The following is a 16,880-nucleotide window of genomic DNA, read 5'->3' as shown; positions in this document are numbered from 1 at the left end:
AGAAAGTGATCTGCCACCTCATTCAAATTGCGAGCTAGGCGCAGCGCAGGGATTCGAACCACTGTTTTCCCTGCTTCTGAGAGTACAGGAACGCCCCGGTGAGCAGAAAGTTTTTTTTTGTTTGTTTGTTGTTTTTTTTTAATTTATTTTATTTTACTTATTCATTTTAGAGAGGAGAGAGAGACAGGGGGGAGGAGCTGGAAGCATCAACTCCCATATGTGCCTTGACCAGGCAAGCCCAGGGTTTCGAACCGGCGACCTCAGCATTTCCAGGTCGACGCTTTATCCACTGCGCCACCACAGGTCAGGCCAAGCAGAAAGTTTTATAAACTGAGCAGAAAAAACTTTCCCGGAAGGCAGTTTAAACAGAAACTCCAGCGCCGCTGGCCCCGCCCAACTTCGAAGCCCCGCCCAGGCCCTGAGACAGGGAGGATAGGTTTCCATGGTGACGGTAAACAAGGTCTTGCCTAAGGTCAGCTGCTGAGCTACTCGCGGTCGCCATGATTCCCCCCGCAGACTCTCTGCTGAAGTATGACACCCCGGTGCTGGTGAGCCGGAACACGGAGAAACGGAGCCCCAAAGTAAGGATGGTTCTCAGGGGGCGGGGGATCATGGAAGCTCCGATGGGTAAAGACAGATGCAATCCGGAGTCCCAAGGGATGGAGGCTGAAGTAACTGGAAGTAAAGAAAATTAGGATGGGGAAAGGAGAGTGGGAGAGCGGTGCCAAAAGTCCAGATGTTGGGCGACTCCTGAGGGCGGATTTAGGATGGAGAAGGAAGTCAGAGGGAGATCAATGGGGCTTACCATTTTTCACAGTAGTTGGGTCTAAGTATAGATCTGGTAGGGAAAGCAGAGTCTGAGCACCCAAGCCAGAAACATCGGTTCAGGGATATACAAGCATGGGATTGGGATGGGACCAGAGACTCTTCATGGCCTCTTTTAGCTCTGAGACATCACTTCTGCTGAGAAGACAGATGTGGAAAATGAGCTGGGAATAGGGGAGGAGTGAGCAGGAGATTTTGAGCACGGGTCAGGATGTGTGAAGCTTAGTGTCTGAATCACCTCCTGCCCTAATTTGTCCCTTCATCTCAGGCTCGGCCATTGAAAGTCAGCCTCCAGCAACCTGGACCCTCAGGTCCAGTCCCACCGCCACCAAAGACCAAGATCCCCTCAACTTCCTGTGTCACAGATCCTACAAAGCAGGCAGAGGAAATCTTGAATGCCATACTGCCCCCAAGGTAAAACAAAACAAACAAACAAACAGATACAAATGGGAGTAGTGGCTAGAAGAAGGTCCAGACTTTTGCATCCCAGAACTTGGGAATGTGGAAGAAGGCATGCTGTCTGTTCCTGGCTGGGATTTCCTTCCAGGGTCTCAGAGCTTGTGGAGCTTGCAGATGGCTTGATCCTGGGAAGGTAAATCTCCCTTTTTTTCTATCTTCCCTCATTTCCAGAGTGCTCAAATACCATCTATAATGCTGATGGCTCCTAAATGTGCATTTCGAGCCCTGTCCTCTCCCCTAAACTCCAGACACATATATTCTACTTCCTCATTACGCCATGAAGATGCTAATAGACATCTCGAACTCAACACGTCCAAACTAACAATTTTTTCCTTCCCTGAACCTGCTCATCCTCAGTCTTCCCTTTTTACTAGGGGCTCAGGCCACCTCTCATCCCTTTTGGTCTTTCACATCACAAGTTTTATCCTTCATCAGTTTCTTTAGGTATCACCTTCAAATTATAACCCAAATCTGATCACTTTTCACCACCTCTGCTTCCATCATCTTGTTTCTAGTCACCTATACTACTCCAGTGACCTCCCATCTGAAAACCTGGCTTCCACTCTTTACCCTTACAATTTATTCTCCACACAGTCCCAAAACTATAAGTCAGATCATGCCAGGCTTCTGCCAGAAACTCTGGTGGCATCCCATCTTATTCAGACTAAAATCCAAAGTCCTCACAGTGACTTGGAAGACCTGGCATGATCTGACCCTGATATACCCATGAACTTATCTGCTGTTATTCTCTTTCTTGTTCACCGTGCTAATGCCACAGGGGCCTCTGCTTGCTGTTTCTGAAATGCTTCACTCTTCCTCAACTCCTGTTCTTACTGCCAAGGATATTCTTCCCCTGATATCTGCCTGGTTCCCTTCCTTTCTTTTTTGTTTTTATTTTTTTATTTTTTTGTTTTCTTCTTTTCTCTTTCACTATATCTCTCATTTGACCATCATTTACAAACAAATTATTTTATTCCTTTTTTTTTTCCTTTTTGTATTTTTCTGAAGCTGGAAATGGTGAGGCAGTCAGACAGACTCCCACATGCGCCCAACCGGGATCCACATGCCCACCAGGGGGCAATGCTCTGCCCATCTGGGGCGTTGCTCTGCTGCAACCAGAGCCATTCTAGCGCCTGGGGCAGAGGCCATAGAGCCATCCTCAGCGCCCAGGCCAACTTTGCTCCAATGGAGCCTTGGCTGTGGGAGGGGAAGAGAGAGACAGAGAGGAAGGAGAAGGGCAGGGGTGGAGAAGCAGATGGGCGCTTCTCCTGTGTGCCCTGGCCGGGAATCAAACCCGGGACTCCTGCACACCAGGCTGACGCTCTACCACTGAGCCAACCAGCCAGGGCCAACCTTCCTTTCTTCACTCACGTCTTGCTCAAATGCCATTTGCTTGAGGAGGCCTTCCTTGAGAATCCTTATAAAAGTGCACCTTTTGCCTGACCAGACGGTGGCGCAGAAGATAAAGCATTGGACTGGGATGTCGAGGACCCACGTTCGAGACCCCGAGGTCGCCAGTTTAAGCGCGGGCTCATTTGGTTTGAGTAAAGTTCACCAGCTTGGACCCAAGGTTGCTGGCTTAAGCAAGGGTCACTCGGTCTGCTGAAGGCCCGCGGTCAAGGCACATATGAGAAAGCAATCATTGAACAACCAAGGTGTCGCAATGCACAACAAGAAACTAATGATTGATGCTTCTCATCTCTTCATTCCTGTCTGTCTGTCCCTGTCTATCCCTCTCTCTGACTCTCTCTCTGACTCTCTCTCTGTCTCTGTAAAAATAAATAAATAAATAAATAATAAAAGTGTGCCTTTTCCCTTCACAATCCCCTCACCTTGCTTCTTCTTCTTCTTTTTTTTTTACTTGAAATACAACTTTATTCTGATTCTAAACAAAAGGAATGAGAATGACATTAACAAACAAGGTTTGACTACGGAATATTGTGATGCTACTGCAGCAGTCTTTTTTTTTTTTTTTTTTTGTATTTTTCTGAAGCTGGAAACGGGGAGGGACAGTCAGACAGACTCCCGCATGTGCCCGACTGGGATCCACCCGGCACGCCCACCAGGGGGCGACGCTCTGCCCACCGGGGGGCGTCACTCTGTTGAGACCAGAGCCACTCCAGCGCCTGAGGCAGAGGCCACAGAGCCATCCCCAGCGCCCGGGCCATCTTTGTTCCAATGGAGCCTCGGCTGCTGGAGGGGAAGAGAGAGACAGAGAGGAACGAGAGGGGGAGGAGTAGAGAAGCAGATGGGCGCCTCTCCTATGTGCCCTGGCTGGGAATCGAACCCGGGACTTCTGCACACCAGGCCGACGCTCTACCACTGAGCCAACCGGCCAGGGCCTACTGCAGCAGTCTTATGGTTGAAACTCAATAAGGAAACAACTGTGCTCCAAACAACTAAATATGCAGGTCCAGAAAACAAAGGTATTTTTAAACTGCCACATTCACTCTGAAGCCCATTCATCTCTCAGCATCCCAAGATCAAGCACAAGTTCTGCTTAGCTAGATAATAAAGTGGCAAACACGCTGCACCACTGACATCACAGGACAGTTGCCTATAAAACTAGACTTCTGATGCTGGGCTCCAGCTTCCCTGCTCACAGGTCATCATCCTCGTCCGGGAGAGCGGTGGTTTGAGCAACCTCTGCTCGTACTGCGCTGCCAAGGCTGAGTCCATGACAACCTCTGCAGGGGCGAGGGCAGGCATGGTGACAAACTCCAAGTTAGGGTCTCCGATTAGTTTTCTAGCAAGCCAGAGGAAGGGCTTTTCAAAGTTGTAGTTACTTTTGGCAGAAATGTCATAGTACTGAAGATTCATTCTTTTTTCGGTGGAAAACTATTGATTTGGCCTTAACTTTCCTGTCCTTAAGGTCCACTTTGTTGCCACACAACACGATGGGGATGTTTTCACACACTCACACCAGATCTCAATGCCAGTTAGGCACATTCTTATAAGTAACTCTTGAAGTTACATCAAACATTACAATGGCACACTGGGCTTGGATGTAGTAGCCGTCCCTCAGCCCGCCGAACTTCTCCTAGCCCGCCGTGTCCCACACGTTGAACTTGGTGGGCCCTCTGTTGGTGTGGAACACGAGGGGATGGACCTCTATGCCCAGGGTGGTGACATACTTCTCGAACTCCCTGGTCAGGTGGCGTTTCACGAAGGTCGTCTTCCCAGTCCCACCATCACCCACCAAAACGAGTTTGAACTGGACCTGGGGCTCTCCTTGGGCAGCCATGGCGATGTGGCTTCCAGAAGTGTCTCTGGGCCCCGTCTCCTTTTTTTTTTTTCCCCCTTCTTTTCCAAGTGAAAGGAGGGGAGGCAGAGAGACAGACTCCCACATGCGCCCCAACCGAGATTCACCTGGCAACCCCCATCTGGGGCCAATGCTCAGCCCATCTGGGGACATGCTCACAACCAAGCCATTTTCAGTGCCTAAGGCAAAGGCTCCATGGAGCCATCTTCAAAACCCAGGGCTGATGCGCTCAAACCAATCAAGATAGAGAGAGACAGCATGCGGGGGGGGGGGGGGGGGGGGAGTAGAGAAGCAAATGGTCACCTCTTCTGCGGCCACATTTATCACTGTCTGACATGCCTTTTTGACTATTTTTATGTAATTAGTTGACAGCACAATTTTTTTTTTAAGATTTTATTTATTCATTATGGGGGGGGGAGTAGGAAGCATCAACTCCCATATGTGCCTTGACCAGGCAAACCCAGGGTTTTGAACCGGCAACCTCAGCGTTTCTAGGTTGACGCTTTATCCACTGCGCCAGCACAGATCATGCGACAGCACAATTTTTAAGGCTATGATGAAGAGAGACTTCAATTTCCTCTGAGAAGGAAGTCAAAGAAGGAGGGGGTTTGATTTTTCTGTAGATTCCCTCACACCAATGCATGTAAGTCTTCTACCCCATGGTGATTCTTCCCTTAGGGCCCCTTCTTGTGATTCTAGAACCTGGCCATGCCTCAGACACAAGGTTTGCTATAAGGTGCTACATGCCTTCAAGAACTTCCCCATCCCCCAATACACACATTCGCCTCTTTTGTTTTTGATTCTGGTATGTGTCCTGACTGGGGATCAAACCCGCAACTTTGGTGCATTGGGACAGTGCTCTAGCCAACTGGGCCAGGGTCATTCATTCTTTCCAACTGGCACAGGGTTTATGGTGCCCTGTGTCTCCCACCCCCAAGTCAGTGGGAAGTTCCTACTAGGCCTTCTGTTCATATCAAGCAACAACCATAAACTTGTCCTCAACATTAAGAGGGTAAGATCTGGCCCTGGCTGGTTGGCTCAGTGGTAGAGCATCGGCCTGGCGTGCAGGAGTCCCAGGTTCGATTCCTGGTCAAGGCACACAGGAGAAGCGCCCATCTGCTTCTCCAACCCCCCTTCCTTCCTCTCTGTCTCTCTCTTCCCCTCCCATAGCCAAGGCTCTATTGGAGCAAAGTTGGCCCGGACACTGAGGATGGCTCTGTGGCCTCTACCTCAGGCGCTAGAATGGCTCTGGTTGCAACAGAGCGACGCCCTGGATGGGCAGAGCAACGCCCCCTGGTGGGCATGCCGGGTGGATCCCGGTCGGGTGCATGTGGGAGTCTGTCTGACTGCCTCCCCGTTTCCAACTTCAGAAAAATACAAAAAAAAAAAAAAAAAAAGGGTAAGATCTGGAACGTGGGTGATGATTTCACAGAGGGCCAGAGTAGAGATTGCCCAGACACACGGTAGATGCCTTATGGAGGTAGCTTAGTGGGTGTGTCTTTGGGGCTGCACACTCCCTAAAGAAGAGGGAGGGGTAGAGGATTCTGGTGGGTTGGTGACAGAGTTGCCCTTTGCTCCTGTTCAGGCAGAGATCTCAAAGGGCCATCTCTGCTCTTGTCCTGAGGCCCTTCTGTGGTAATGGGTTTCACTCAGCCTGTCTGTGTCTGTGCCACAGGGAGTGGGTTGAAGACACGCAGCTATGGATCCAGCAGGTGTCCAGCACCCCCAGCACCAGGATGGACGTGGTGCACCTCCAGGAGCAGCTGGACCTGAAGCTGCAGCAGCGGCAGGCCAGGGAGACTGGCATCTGCCCTGTTCGCAGGGAGCTCTACTCTCAGTGTTTCGGTGAGTGACTTGGGGCTGAGGGGAGGGAACACTGCTCTGCTGCCGCTTTCCCTTCCCCTTGCCCTTCCCCTCCAGCACAGCCCCAAGCGCTGAGTATCCCTGAGCTGAAGCCCACCCATCCCGGGATCTCTCCACCTACCTGTCTCCCTGGGATCTGCTAATGCACCCTCTTGGCCCTCCCTACTGTGCCTATCCCACCAGTCCACCCACATGCCAGCCAACCTGCCAGCCTGGTTCCTCACCTCTTAGCAGATGTTTGGAGTAAATGAGAACTTCCATTTAAAATATTTTTTTAAAGATTTCTCTAATAAGCATGTGTTAATTTTTTAATCAGAAAAATGAATGTTCTATATTTATATCCACCTAGCATTCGGCCCTTGGTCCAGAAAACATTTCAGCATAATTTGTTTGCTTGCTTTTTAAATTTTTTAAGTTAAATTTATTGGGGTGACGTTGGTAAATTTGTTAACTGACAGACATAGGGATTTAAGCTTTCCCTCCCCAAGTGCCAGTGTGAAGTGGCTGTCCTCCAGCCCAATGTCACTGGCCCAAGTAGACTTGTGACAAGCAAACAGCCTCTAAAAACCCTGAGGCAGCTGCAAGAGCTAGCTGGCTCCCTGCGGTCTGAGTGTGATTACACTTTGCCCTTCAGGTCAGTATTTATGGAGGAGGTGGGTGAGCAAGCTCTCCAGACTGTGCTGTTTCCACCCCAAATCAGTCCAGCCAGGGGGGCACATAGGATTTCCCAACTGCTTTAATGCAGCCACAACCTTCAAACTGAAAAGTCAGATTTCTGTGAATATAGTGCCCAGTTCTTGGCTGAGGATGGAAGACGGGGGCCTCATGCTGGAAACAAACCTGGAGCTCCTGTCTCCCTCTGCCCTGGGCTCGCCAGCTACCTATACTCCCAAGTGCCCAGTTCAGAGCAGCAGCTGCATGGCAAGGTGCCTGGGACCACTGAAGGCCCCTCCCTGAGATCTGTCTCCCAGGTGTGAAGGACACACCCTAGTACCAGTCCCAGTAGAAAGTGTGGTTTGCAGTAGACGTGTTGCATTCTCCCCTCCTGCCTGCCTTCTCTGACCTCGCTGTGTGTGTGCATTGGAAGATGAGCTGATTCGTGAGGTCACCATCAACTGTGCGGAGAGGGGACTGCTGCTGCTGCGAGTCCGGGATGAGATCCGCATGACCATCTCTGCCTACCAGACCTTGTATGAGAGCAGCGTGGCGTTTGGCATGAGGAAGGCGCTGCAGGCTGAGCAGGGGAAGTCAGACATGGAGAGGAAAGTGAGTGGGGTTCACACAAGCCTTTGGCCCTCTGTGACTCCTCTGTCTCATTCTAGCCTCCTAGAGTGCTCTCCATCACTTCAGTGAGGACCCTTGGTTCAGTGTAAGGGCCAGCTGTCATGGCAGAGCTGCCTCTTCTCTGACCTTCCACTGGGTGGCAGTACAGACTCTGGCAATGTCTTGGGTTGGACAGCTGTATTCCAGGTCCCTTCCACCCGACTCAGGCTATCCGTCCATCCGGCAACGTCCCAGAATGACTGGGGGTTTTGTCCTTAGATTGCAGAATTGGAAACCGAAAAGAGAGACTTGGAGAGGCAAGTGAACGAGCAGAAGGCAAAATGTGAGGCCACGGAGAAGCGGGAGAACGAGAGGAGACAGGTGGAGGAGAAGAAGCACAACGAAGAGATTCAGTTCCTAAAGCGCACGAATCAGCAGCTGAAGGTAATCGCGGCACAGGTCGGGGAGGAGGAGGAGATGGGAAGGGGGTGGAGTCCGCCCACCGCGATCCCGCCCACCGGCGCTCCCAGCCACACAGGCCCATCCTTCAGCTCCTTTTCCTACAGATGACTTCAAATACTTGTCCACGTGCACTTCCCAGGAGTAAAGGAAGCTGACCTTTTGGAGTGAGGGGCGAGATGAGGGTTCATTACCCAGATTCTCCATCCATCGGCTTCTGGAGGAGGCTGTACTCTCAGCCCTGAACCCTCATGACAGCTCAGCCTGGCTCTCCAATGGAGGTTTTGCCACCTTGGAAAAGTTGAAAGTTGCCCACCCTCGGGAGAGGTGGATATGGCAAAAAAACTTCATTTCCACGTGGCCAGCAATCTGGAGTCTTCCTGGAGTGGCCAGAGCTCTTCCGCCAGCTTTCGTGGGAGTGCTCTCCCACTCGTCAGTCCCCTGCCAGGTGCTGCCTTTGGAGCAGGCAGGGAAGGCCCTCTAAGAGGAAAGAACCACTTCAAACCAGGAGCCTTCCCCAGCTGAGGTCAAAGGAACTGGGCTGTAGGTGTGTTCCCTCCAAGCCCTCTTGCAGGCGTTTACTTTTATCCAGCTGAGCCCATAGGAAGGGAAGGAGGGAGGGGACTGGGGAAAAGAAGGACTGGACGGGGCCAGGCCTCTGAAACTCCAAGCTGTCTGGGCCAAAGGCCCTCACAGGTTGGGTTCCAGACCAGCATCTGGCAACTTTTAGGAATACAGACGATTGGGCCCACTCATCTACTGAATCAGAAACCTTGGGGTTGGGGTCCCACAATCTGTTCTCACAAGGTCTCCAGGCGATTCGGATGCTTGCTCAAGTTTGAGGACCACTGCTGTAGATACATGTCCTCTTGACATGTAGTGGCTGTCTCCCATGGCCCTGGCCAGAGAGGCCCTGAATTTTTCTCCTTCTCCCCCTTCGTCTCATAGAGGGCTTACATTCTTGTGATTGGTAGGCTTGTTGGCATTACGAACCAAGAAAGACAGGCATTTGAGATAAAGAGTGGCTTCTACTGACAGCCAGTGCAGGATGACACAGATTTCCTTGCTGAGTTTAGCATATGTGCTGCCAAAGTGAGCCCTCTTGTTGCTGACTTTAACAAAAACAAAGAAAAGCTAGAAATGTTCACTATCAGATGTGCATCTGTTTACTTAGCAGCCTCTGAAGCTGTCTCTCTTATCTGCCATATTCCTTTATCATATGCCCAAGTTCCTCAGTTCCCCCGATAGTATTTGGCAGCAAGAGCAAAGCAGAATACCTTGGCATCTTTCTAACATTTACAAGCAACCTTGTAATCCCCAGGGTGAAGGACTCTTTAGAAGTGAGTTATTATTATTGGCTCAAAACTGCACTGCAAATAAAGCAGTGTTTGCAGTCCCCAGGATAGACCTACTTAAAAGATCTGTCCACACACCGTGATAGTAAATTGTCACTGGCTGTGGGAGGAGCAGAGGAAATAACTCTCAAGTGTCTTTGGCTTTACATACAAGATGGACAGCTCCCTGCTCACTGGTAGCAATTTTCTCTAATTGGGTGTCAAGTTGTCTCAGTGGCTGAAAATTTGCTGTTTCCCAAACCTTGTGTCCCAGCACAGAGCTCCAAGGATCCCAAAGTTTAATTTAGCAGACATATTTAGGCCTGAAGTCTGAGCCATGAAAAACCACTATTTCAACAACTTTTATTCAATTTCCTTTCCAATGCTTTATATTATGCACCAAGCCATTATTGTATGGAAACCAGAACAGCTCTGGTTTCTCCTAATGTAGCCAGACTGTACGCCAAGCCAGAAACCAGCTAATCTAGAAAATATGGAGTTGGGAATGAAGAGGGAAAAAAATCTTGGAGTGGCAAGCCTTGGAATTACCCTTCCCAGAGGCTTTTATCACCTCTCAGCTATTTGTTAGGCTGCAAGTTTCAAGTACTAATGGAGTTTGTTTTTGTTTTTCAGGCCCAACTGGAAGGCATTATCGCACCAAAGAAGTGATAATTTCCATCTGGGTCTCAAGCACGACTACCCCATCATAAGCCCTTTGTAATAAAAAGCTAGTTTTCTCAATGAACAAGCCATACCCTCCCCTGATCACCACCTACGTATTTGTCAGAAGTCACACCATTGGCCCAGTGTCACGGAACACCTAAGCCTGGCAGCCAGACTCCTGGTTGGACAATGGAAGGTGGTATAGGTCAGTCTCAGTGTATGGCCAGCCTTGGGGTTTGCCAATTCAAACAGTAAGACTTAGACTCCACCCCTTCCTGTTGGATCCCTCTCAGGTGAAGCAACTGCCTCATCACTCCATACAAACATGTATTTCTGGCTTAATGAAGCTGCTTCTGTCCCATTTCTAGTCCACATTTCACCTTATATCTGATCTTGGGCTCCTCTGGCCTCAATCTTTCCCTTTTGTGTGTGTGTGTGTGTGTGTGTGTGTGACAGAGACAGAAGGATAGGGACAGACAGGGAGATAAGTATCAATTCTTTGTTGCGGCACCTCAGTTGCTCATTGCTTGCTTTCTCATATGTGCCTTGACGAGGCTAAAGCGGACCGAGTGACCTCTTGCTCAAACCAGATGAGCCCGCACTCAAGCTGGTGACCTCGGGGTTTTGAACCTGAGTCCTCTGCATCCCAGTCCAGTGCTCTATCCACTGTGCCATCACCTGGTCAGGCCCAATCTTTCCCTTTTTTGATGTCCTCTCACCATCCCTGCTTCAACAGTTCTAGTAACTCATTTTGGAGTATGGGGTTTGTACTGTATCATCTGATCCCTGCCTGCCAAGTCAGCTGGACCTCTTCCTCCCCTCTCAGGCTGCCTAGGTGAGGAAGCAATGGCAGTCAAACCCATGGCTTTTAAGAAAGCAAATGTTTCCTGGAAAGGACAAGTCCCGGTGTCCACTGTGAGCTGCCTGCACTGCAGCTCTTCCCCAACACCAATTTGTTCACCTTTTTCTGCAGAAAGTCAAACTCTGGCCACACAGCCCTCTAACTAGCTATGTTTAATTAACAATGGAAGAGGAGCCCAAACCTTGCATGCAGTCTAACTATTAATGACCAGGCTATGGCCTGCAGGGAACTGTATTTTACTATTCTTCCAAAGTTAAGCCAAAGTTTGGAGACTCAGGACCCCTCTGGTTTCGCAGACCTCAGAAGACTCCATGGGCGACGTCAATCTTTAATTCAGGACAGGCCAGGGTAGGGCAGCAGTTGAGAAACTTCACCATTCAAATTTCATTAGTAACATACCTAAGAAGATACTAGCATTCCCTCTCAGCTGGAATGCTTCTCAAGTGCTCAGGGTTCACCTGAAGTGTGAAGAGGGGCCCTCTGTAAGCACAGCCTCAACCGGCCACCATCCTGGGTAGGGCTTTGAGGCTAAGGAACTGCAGTGTGACGAGCTGCATTCCACCGGGCCAAGCATGCCCCATTCACTCTATTCTCAAATTTGAAGCCAGCTTTTACCAGGGTTTCATATTTTAAAGCCTAGGGCCATGTATACTACTACATCCTTGAAATTTTGTTCTTCATACTATTCTGGTACAAATAGCTCCTGTTCCAAACTGCTGCCAGTCCACAAAAAACACCACACTCCACATTTCACAGACCCCATCCTTGCTTCCATTAGACATTCTGTGTGACAGGTTTCACTCTGGAGGAACCAAGAGGGTGGTTCCAGTGTCGGAAATGCCAATGGACTCCTTGAGGTGGGGCTCTCTGCTTTCACTGGCACTGGTGAATGGTGTCAACTGTTAAACCTCAGATCAAGTGCACTGTGGCCTTAGAAATGCAGGCTGGGCTTGAGGAAAAATGAACACAGTTCCTAATGGCATATTTTTGTATAATTTAATAAACAGCTTGTAGAATATTACTGCTTATGCTTGAATTTTTTGTGTTTGTGTTTCTGTCCCTCTGAGTCACTGGTCTTCTTCTTGTTCCTATTCCTATTTTTCACATTGTGTGTTTCATAGTAGCGGACACCAACTTTTCTGGATCGTTGCTGCCGTGCTGCTCGCCTCCGCTGTAAAAAATGGCAAAAAAAAAAAAAAGAAAAAATCAAACACTGAAAATCCCAGGGGCTCCGTTTCTCTGTGCCCCATTCCCATGCGACCTCCACAGCTACAGGAGCAGCCAGTGCTAACAAGGGGAGTTCACCTCCAGACCCACGTCTGCTCTTCCACTGTGATTTGTGACAGCTCTAAGTTACAGACTCAACTAGTTGAGTCCTCATCCAAGGCCTGGATCCTTTCTGCTGCATTCCTGACATGGGACCCCTCTGACTCTGCCAGATGATAGGCTACATTTGAGGACAGCAATCAGGACCTCCTAGCCCAAAAGACACGAACTCAAGACTTTCATCCATTGGGCCAACCCTAGATCCTCTTCAACTACCCTCAGCTAGGTCATTTAGGACTGGGGTTCCTTGAACTCAACTCTAGACCACTCGTTTCAGAAAGAGTCCATCTTAAGAACTACGTTCTTTCTCTTTTCCCTCTTTCCCTCCCTCCCTCTCTCTTTATTTATTTTTTTTTTAATTTTTTTAAATTTTTTTATTTTTTCCGAAGCCAGAAACGGGGAGGCAGTCTGACAGACTCCCGCATGCGCCCCACCGGGATCCACCTGGCACGCCCACCAGGGGGAGATGCTCTGCCCATCTAGGGCGTCGCTCTGTTGCAACCAGAGCCACTCTAGCGCCTGAGGCAGAGGCCACAGAGCCATCCTCAGCACTGGGGCCAACTTTGCTCCAATGGAGCCTCAGCTGTGGGAGAGGAAGAGAGAGACAGAGAGGAAGGAGAAGGGGAGGGGTGGAGAAGCAAATGGGCGCCTCTCCTATGTGCCCTGGCCGGGAATCGAACCCGGGACTTCCGCACGCCAGGCCGATGCTCTACCACTGAGCCAACCAGCCAGGGCCTCTCTATTTTTTAAGGTGAGAGGAAGGCAGGTAGTGAGGCAGACTCCTGCATGCAACCCAACCAGGATCCACCCAGCAAACCACATCTGAGGCCAATGCTCTAGTACCAAACTAATTTTAGTGCCTAAGGCTCATGTGCTCCAACCAAGCCATCCTCAGCACCCATAGCCATGCTTGAACCAACTGAGCTATTGGCTGTGGGAGAAGGGGGAGAAGGAGGGAAGGATGGGGGAGGGAAGCAGATGGTTACTTCTCTTGTGTGCCCAGACCGAGAATCAAATCCGGGATGTCCACACACTGGGCTCATGCTCTGTCCACTGAGCCACCTGCCAGGGCCCTCCCTGCTTTGTATACCTGGATGATATTTAAGACTAAAAACACATACTTCCTTAGATGTAATTGTCTTGCGAGTTTTATTTGGATGCTCCTCTTCCCTCTGTGCCTTCCTCTTCTTTCCCTTTTTAGCAGGTGCTAGAAACATTGCACACACATGCACAGGAAAGAAACAGAAAATTCCTATTCAAAATGTGTCTGTGAACCTTAAGATGGGAATAAGCTTCAAGTGTTGGAAGGAGGAAAAAGGCCAGAGTGAATGGAGTGCAGTGAGCACAGCACAGAGTAAAGCAGGATGAGACAGGAAGAGCCAGGCCAGGCCCTTCCTGCGAGGTAGTGAGGTGGCTGTGAAAATCCGTTTCTCTGTGCCCCATTCCCATGCGACCGCAGGATATAGGAATGGGGCCACCACAGGGCATGCGTTACGTCATGAAAACACATCTTTGATTTAGAAACTGTTAGTCCAACAGAGTAAAAAATAAATGCATGAACCACCCTACCCACTGCAAAAAATAAAATTTGTCTACCCACCCTTAAATTATAAGGTTAATAATGTACCTTGTTTAGAAGAAAGTTTCCTGAATTACCAATTAAATCTTAAGAATGTACAGAATATAAAGTGGATCACCCTCTTTGTATTCATATAAATAGATTATGGAACCAAGTAATCTGCCAGATATAAATAATTGCATGGATAGTGATGGTACCAGAGATATTTTGGAGATTAAGCTTGAGTTCCCCAAAGATGCAAATCACATCTAAATGACTTAATAATTTAACTCTACCTGCATCTTCCACATCTTCTTCAGCTGTTGTTCTTTGCTCTTCAGATTTTGCAAAAACCTTTTCACTTAGTCCCTTGGATATTCTGAAACAGAAAAACAAAATAATGAATCTGTCCGTCATTCCTCCACTGCCCAAGCCATGTGCTGACTTGCGACAGCCTGGCAGGTTAAAGACAGCCCGCTCGCATCACATAGCGACCACCACAGTAGAAGGCAACACTCAATAGTTTTTGCAGCTCCCGGGCATTTCTAAAAGACAACAACGAAGCTTCTCATATTTCAGGGAGCTGAATTTTTAAACATAACAGATCACATTTTAAAAATATAGGCAACACCCCTGAATCCCCCTCACCCCCACAAATATATCACTCCAATGCTCTTGGCAAGTTTCTGGGGAAAAGGAGCCAACTGCAATTCGTGAGGAGAGGAAACAATACCTGACTGCTGAGAACCTTTTCGCTTTGGCTTTGTCTAGAAATTTCTGATATTTAGCGATCTTTTCATCCAGGGCTTTAATGACTGCCTTGGTGTCATTTCCCACGTGTTCTTCCCGGGACTCTGGGTAATACTCTTCCTCACCACCTCCTTGTTGCTCCTCCTCCACCTCCTCCCCCTCTTCCGAAGAGCTCTCAAGTTCTTCATCGATATCCGACATCTCCAAAGGAACCAGGTCGTCCCCAGAAAACTCAGGCACAACATTGATTTTGCCGAAGTTCTGCCGAACCCGTGCGAGGATCTGTTGCATCTCTGAGTCGGTGTCACAGTGACTGTTGTCTCCGTCTTCCTTCTCAGTGACAGGTTCTGACTCTTCACCTACAGTTTCTGTGGTTTTCTCTTCTGAGTTGCTCTGGGTTGTTTCTGTGGCAGCTTCCAAAGATGATGAGGATGGAGGCTATTTGGGCCAAAAAGGGGTGGGGTGGGGGTGGACAAGAGAAATGGAGACAGAAAATAAAAATTAAATTTCTGAATTTATACCTTGCTCTCAAACGAAGTAGTCTTCTTCTCAGGACTAAAGAGGAATACTGACAACACCCAACTGTGAGTCAGATCACTAATCTATTGTAAGCTGACGTACATTAAAGACAGAACCCAGCCGGAACAATCAAAGGACTATACCTGTGGCTCCAAGGGCCAGAACCCACTATAAGAGGATTTAATCATTACAACCCATCACCGATTTACTATTTAATCTTACTTAGGTAAGTTCCCCACACCTTCCCCGAGGATTATAAGGAATGGCAGTTGGGGAATAAACACACACAACCATATAAGAATGAAAGCAGCATGAGTTTAGAAAGAGCGGTGTGCTAAGGGGAGGCACTGGGGAGACATCCAGAAGGAAGGGTATGAGTTCGGAAGGAACAGGAACACAAAAATGACAAGCCTGTTTTAGATAGTGATGCAAAGAGAAGTATGTGCTAGACTTTACACTGCTGCTTCATCAATGTACTATATTATTCTTACAACAGACACAGAACATATGTGTGTTGTTTTTTTTAACAGAGACAGAGAAAGAGAGAGACAGGGACAGACAGACAGAAACAGAGATGTGAGAAGCATCAATCATTAGTTTTTTGTTGAGCATTGCGACACCTTAGTTGTTCATTGATTGCTTTCTCATATGTGCCTTGACCGCGGGCCTTCAGCAGACCGAGTGACCCCTTGCTGGAGCCAGCAACCTTGGGTCCAAGCTGGTGAGCTTTTGCTCAAACCAGATGAGCCCGCGCTCAAGCTGGCGACCTTGGGGTCTCAAACCTGGGTCCTTCCACATCCCAGTCTGACGCTTTATCCACTGTGCCACCGCCTGGTCAGGCCATATGTTTTTTTTGTTCAGGTTTTTTTTTTTACTTTTTTTATTGGGAGGCAGACAAACTCCCGCATGCACCCCAACCAGGATCCACCCAACAAGCCCCATATGGGGCGATGCTCTGCCTATCTTGGGCCACTACTCCGTTGCTCGGGCAACCAAGCTATTTTAGCGCTTGAGGTGAGGCAATGGAGCCTCAGCACCAGAGGATGCTCAGCACCAGAGCCAACTTGCTCAAAGCATTCAAGCTATGACTGCAGGAGAGAGAGAAAGAGAGAGAGAGAGAGAGAGAAAGAAAGAGAGAGGAGAGGGGGAGGGGTAGAGAAGCAGATAGTCACTTCTCCTGTGTGCCCTGACCAGGAATCAAACCTGGGACTTCCACATGCCAGGCTGACGCTCTACCACTGAGCCAGCTGGCCAGGGCCCATTTTTAAAGATTTTATTTATTGATTTAGAGAGAGAGAGAAAGGCGGGGGGGAGAAGAACAGGAAGCATCAACTTGTAGTTGCTTCTCACATGTGCCTTGACCAAACAAGCCTGGGCTTTGAACCAGGGACCTCAGCATTCCAGGTCGACACTTTATCCACAGCTCAGGTGAACTTAAATGTTTTTCAAAAAAAAAGTTCTAAATAAATCAGGACTCCATAAAATTCAGGAAATTATATATAAAATGTGTAGTAATGAAATGTTTTAGATTTTGGATTCTCAAGGGGCTTTCTGACCCCACCAAGAAAAGAAAAAGAATCACAGAGTGGGAAAAACTAATTATCTAAACTTAGTAACTAGATATGGAGGAAGAAGTCAGGATATCGTCACTGCATAAGATCACAAAAGAGCAGTAGTGGATGTCCTCAGGTCAGCAGCTCCCTAACTGAAACCTCCCGTGGCTTCCCATCACATCAG

At 48.8% G+C, this 16,880-nt stretch overlaps 2 protein-coding genes and 1 pseudogene across 2 annotated transcripts in view; 1 reads left to right on the top strand and 2 right to left on the bottom strand.

Annotated features, from left to right (window-relative positions):
* Positions 1-456: 456 nt before the first annotated feature.
* DNALI1 (dynein axonemal light intermediate chain 1) lies at positions 457-10,455 on the top strand. Its single transcript, XM_066269627.1, has 6 exons — positions 457-581; positions 1,094-1,239; positions 6,222-6,391; positions 7,497-7,675; positions 7,952-8,116; positions 10,099-10,455. Exons 1-6 carry the CDS (start codon positions 501-503, stop codon positions 10,132-10,134), a joined length of 777 nt encoding a protein of 258 aa, XP_066125724.1. The 5' UTR covers positions 457-500; the 3' UTR covers positions 10,135-10,455.
* On the bottom strand, positions 3,874-4,560 carry LOC136329128 (GTP-binding nuclear protein Ran-like; annotated as a pseudogene).
* Positions 10,456-11,972: 1,517 nt separating the features above from the next.
* The window catches only part of GNL2 (G protein nucleolar 2), a 30,924-nt gene continuing 26,016 nt past the window's right edge, over positions 11,973-16,880 (bottom strand). Inside the window, exons 13-16 of the mRNA XM_066269626.1 lie at positions 14,608-15,062; positions 14,171-14,253; positions 13,438-13,523; positions 11,973-12,161 (exon numbers count right to left, since the gene is read on the bottom strand). Coding sequence (XP_066125723.1) covers positions 12,009-12,161; positions 13,438-13,523; positions 14,171-14,253; positions 14,608-15,062 — 777 coding nt within the window. The 3' untranslated portion in view covers positions 11,973-12,008. The remainder of the gene's footprint in view (positions 12,162-13,437; positions 13,524-14,170; positions 14,254-14,607; positions 15,063-16,880) is intronic.

The sequence above is a fragment of the Saccopteryx bilineata genome, chromosome 3 (assembly GCF_036850765.1).
Source record: "Saccopteryx bilineata isolate mSacBil1 chromosome 3, mSacBil1_pri_phased_curated, whole genome shotgun sequence".
NCBI classification, from domain to species: domain Eukaryota; kingdom Metazoa; phylum Chordata; class Mammalia; order Chiroptera; family Emballonuridae; genus Saccopteryx; species Saccopteryx bilineata.
Note: the sequence above shows the minus strand (reverse complement) of the source record. Positions and strands in the feature narration are given on the sequence as shown.

What these genes read in the sequence shown, in the direction of transcription:
- DNALI1 (XM_066269627.1), top strand. Translation starts at nt 501, where the DNA reads ATGATTCCCCCCGCAGACTCTCTGCTGAAGTATGACACCCCGGTGCTG. An exon ending in CGGAGAAACGGAGCCCCAAA is followed by an intron (nt 582 to 1,093) that starts GTAAGGATGGTT and finishes CCTTCATCTCAG; the next exon opens with GCTCGGCCATTGAAAGTCAG. An exon ending in AGTCAGACATGGAGAGGAAA is followed by an intron (nt 7,676 to 7,951) that starts GTGAGTGGGGTT and finishes TTTTGTCCTTAG; the next exon opens with ATTGCAGAATTGGAAACCGA.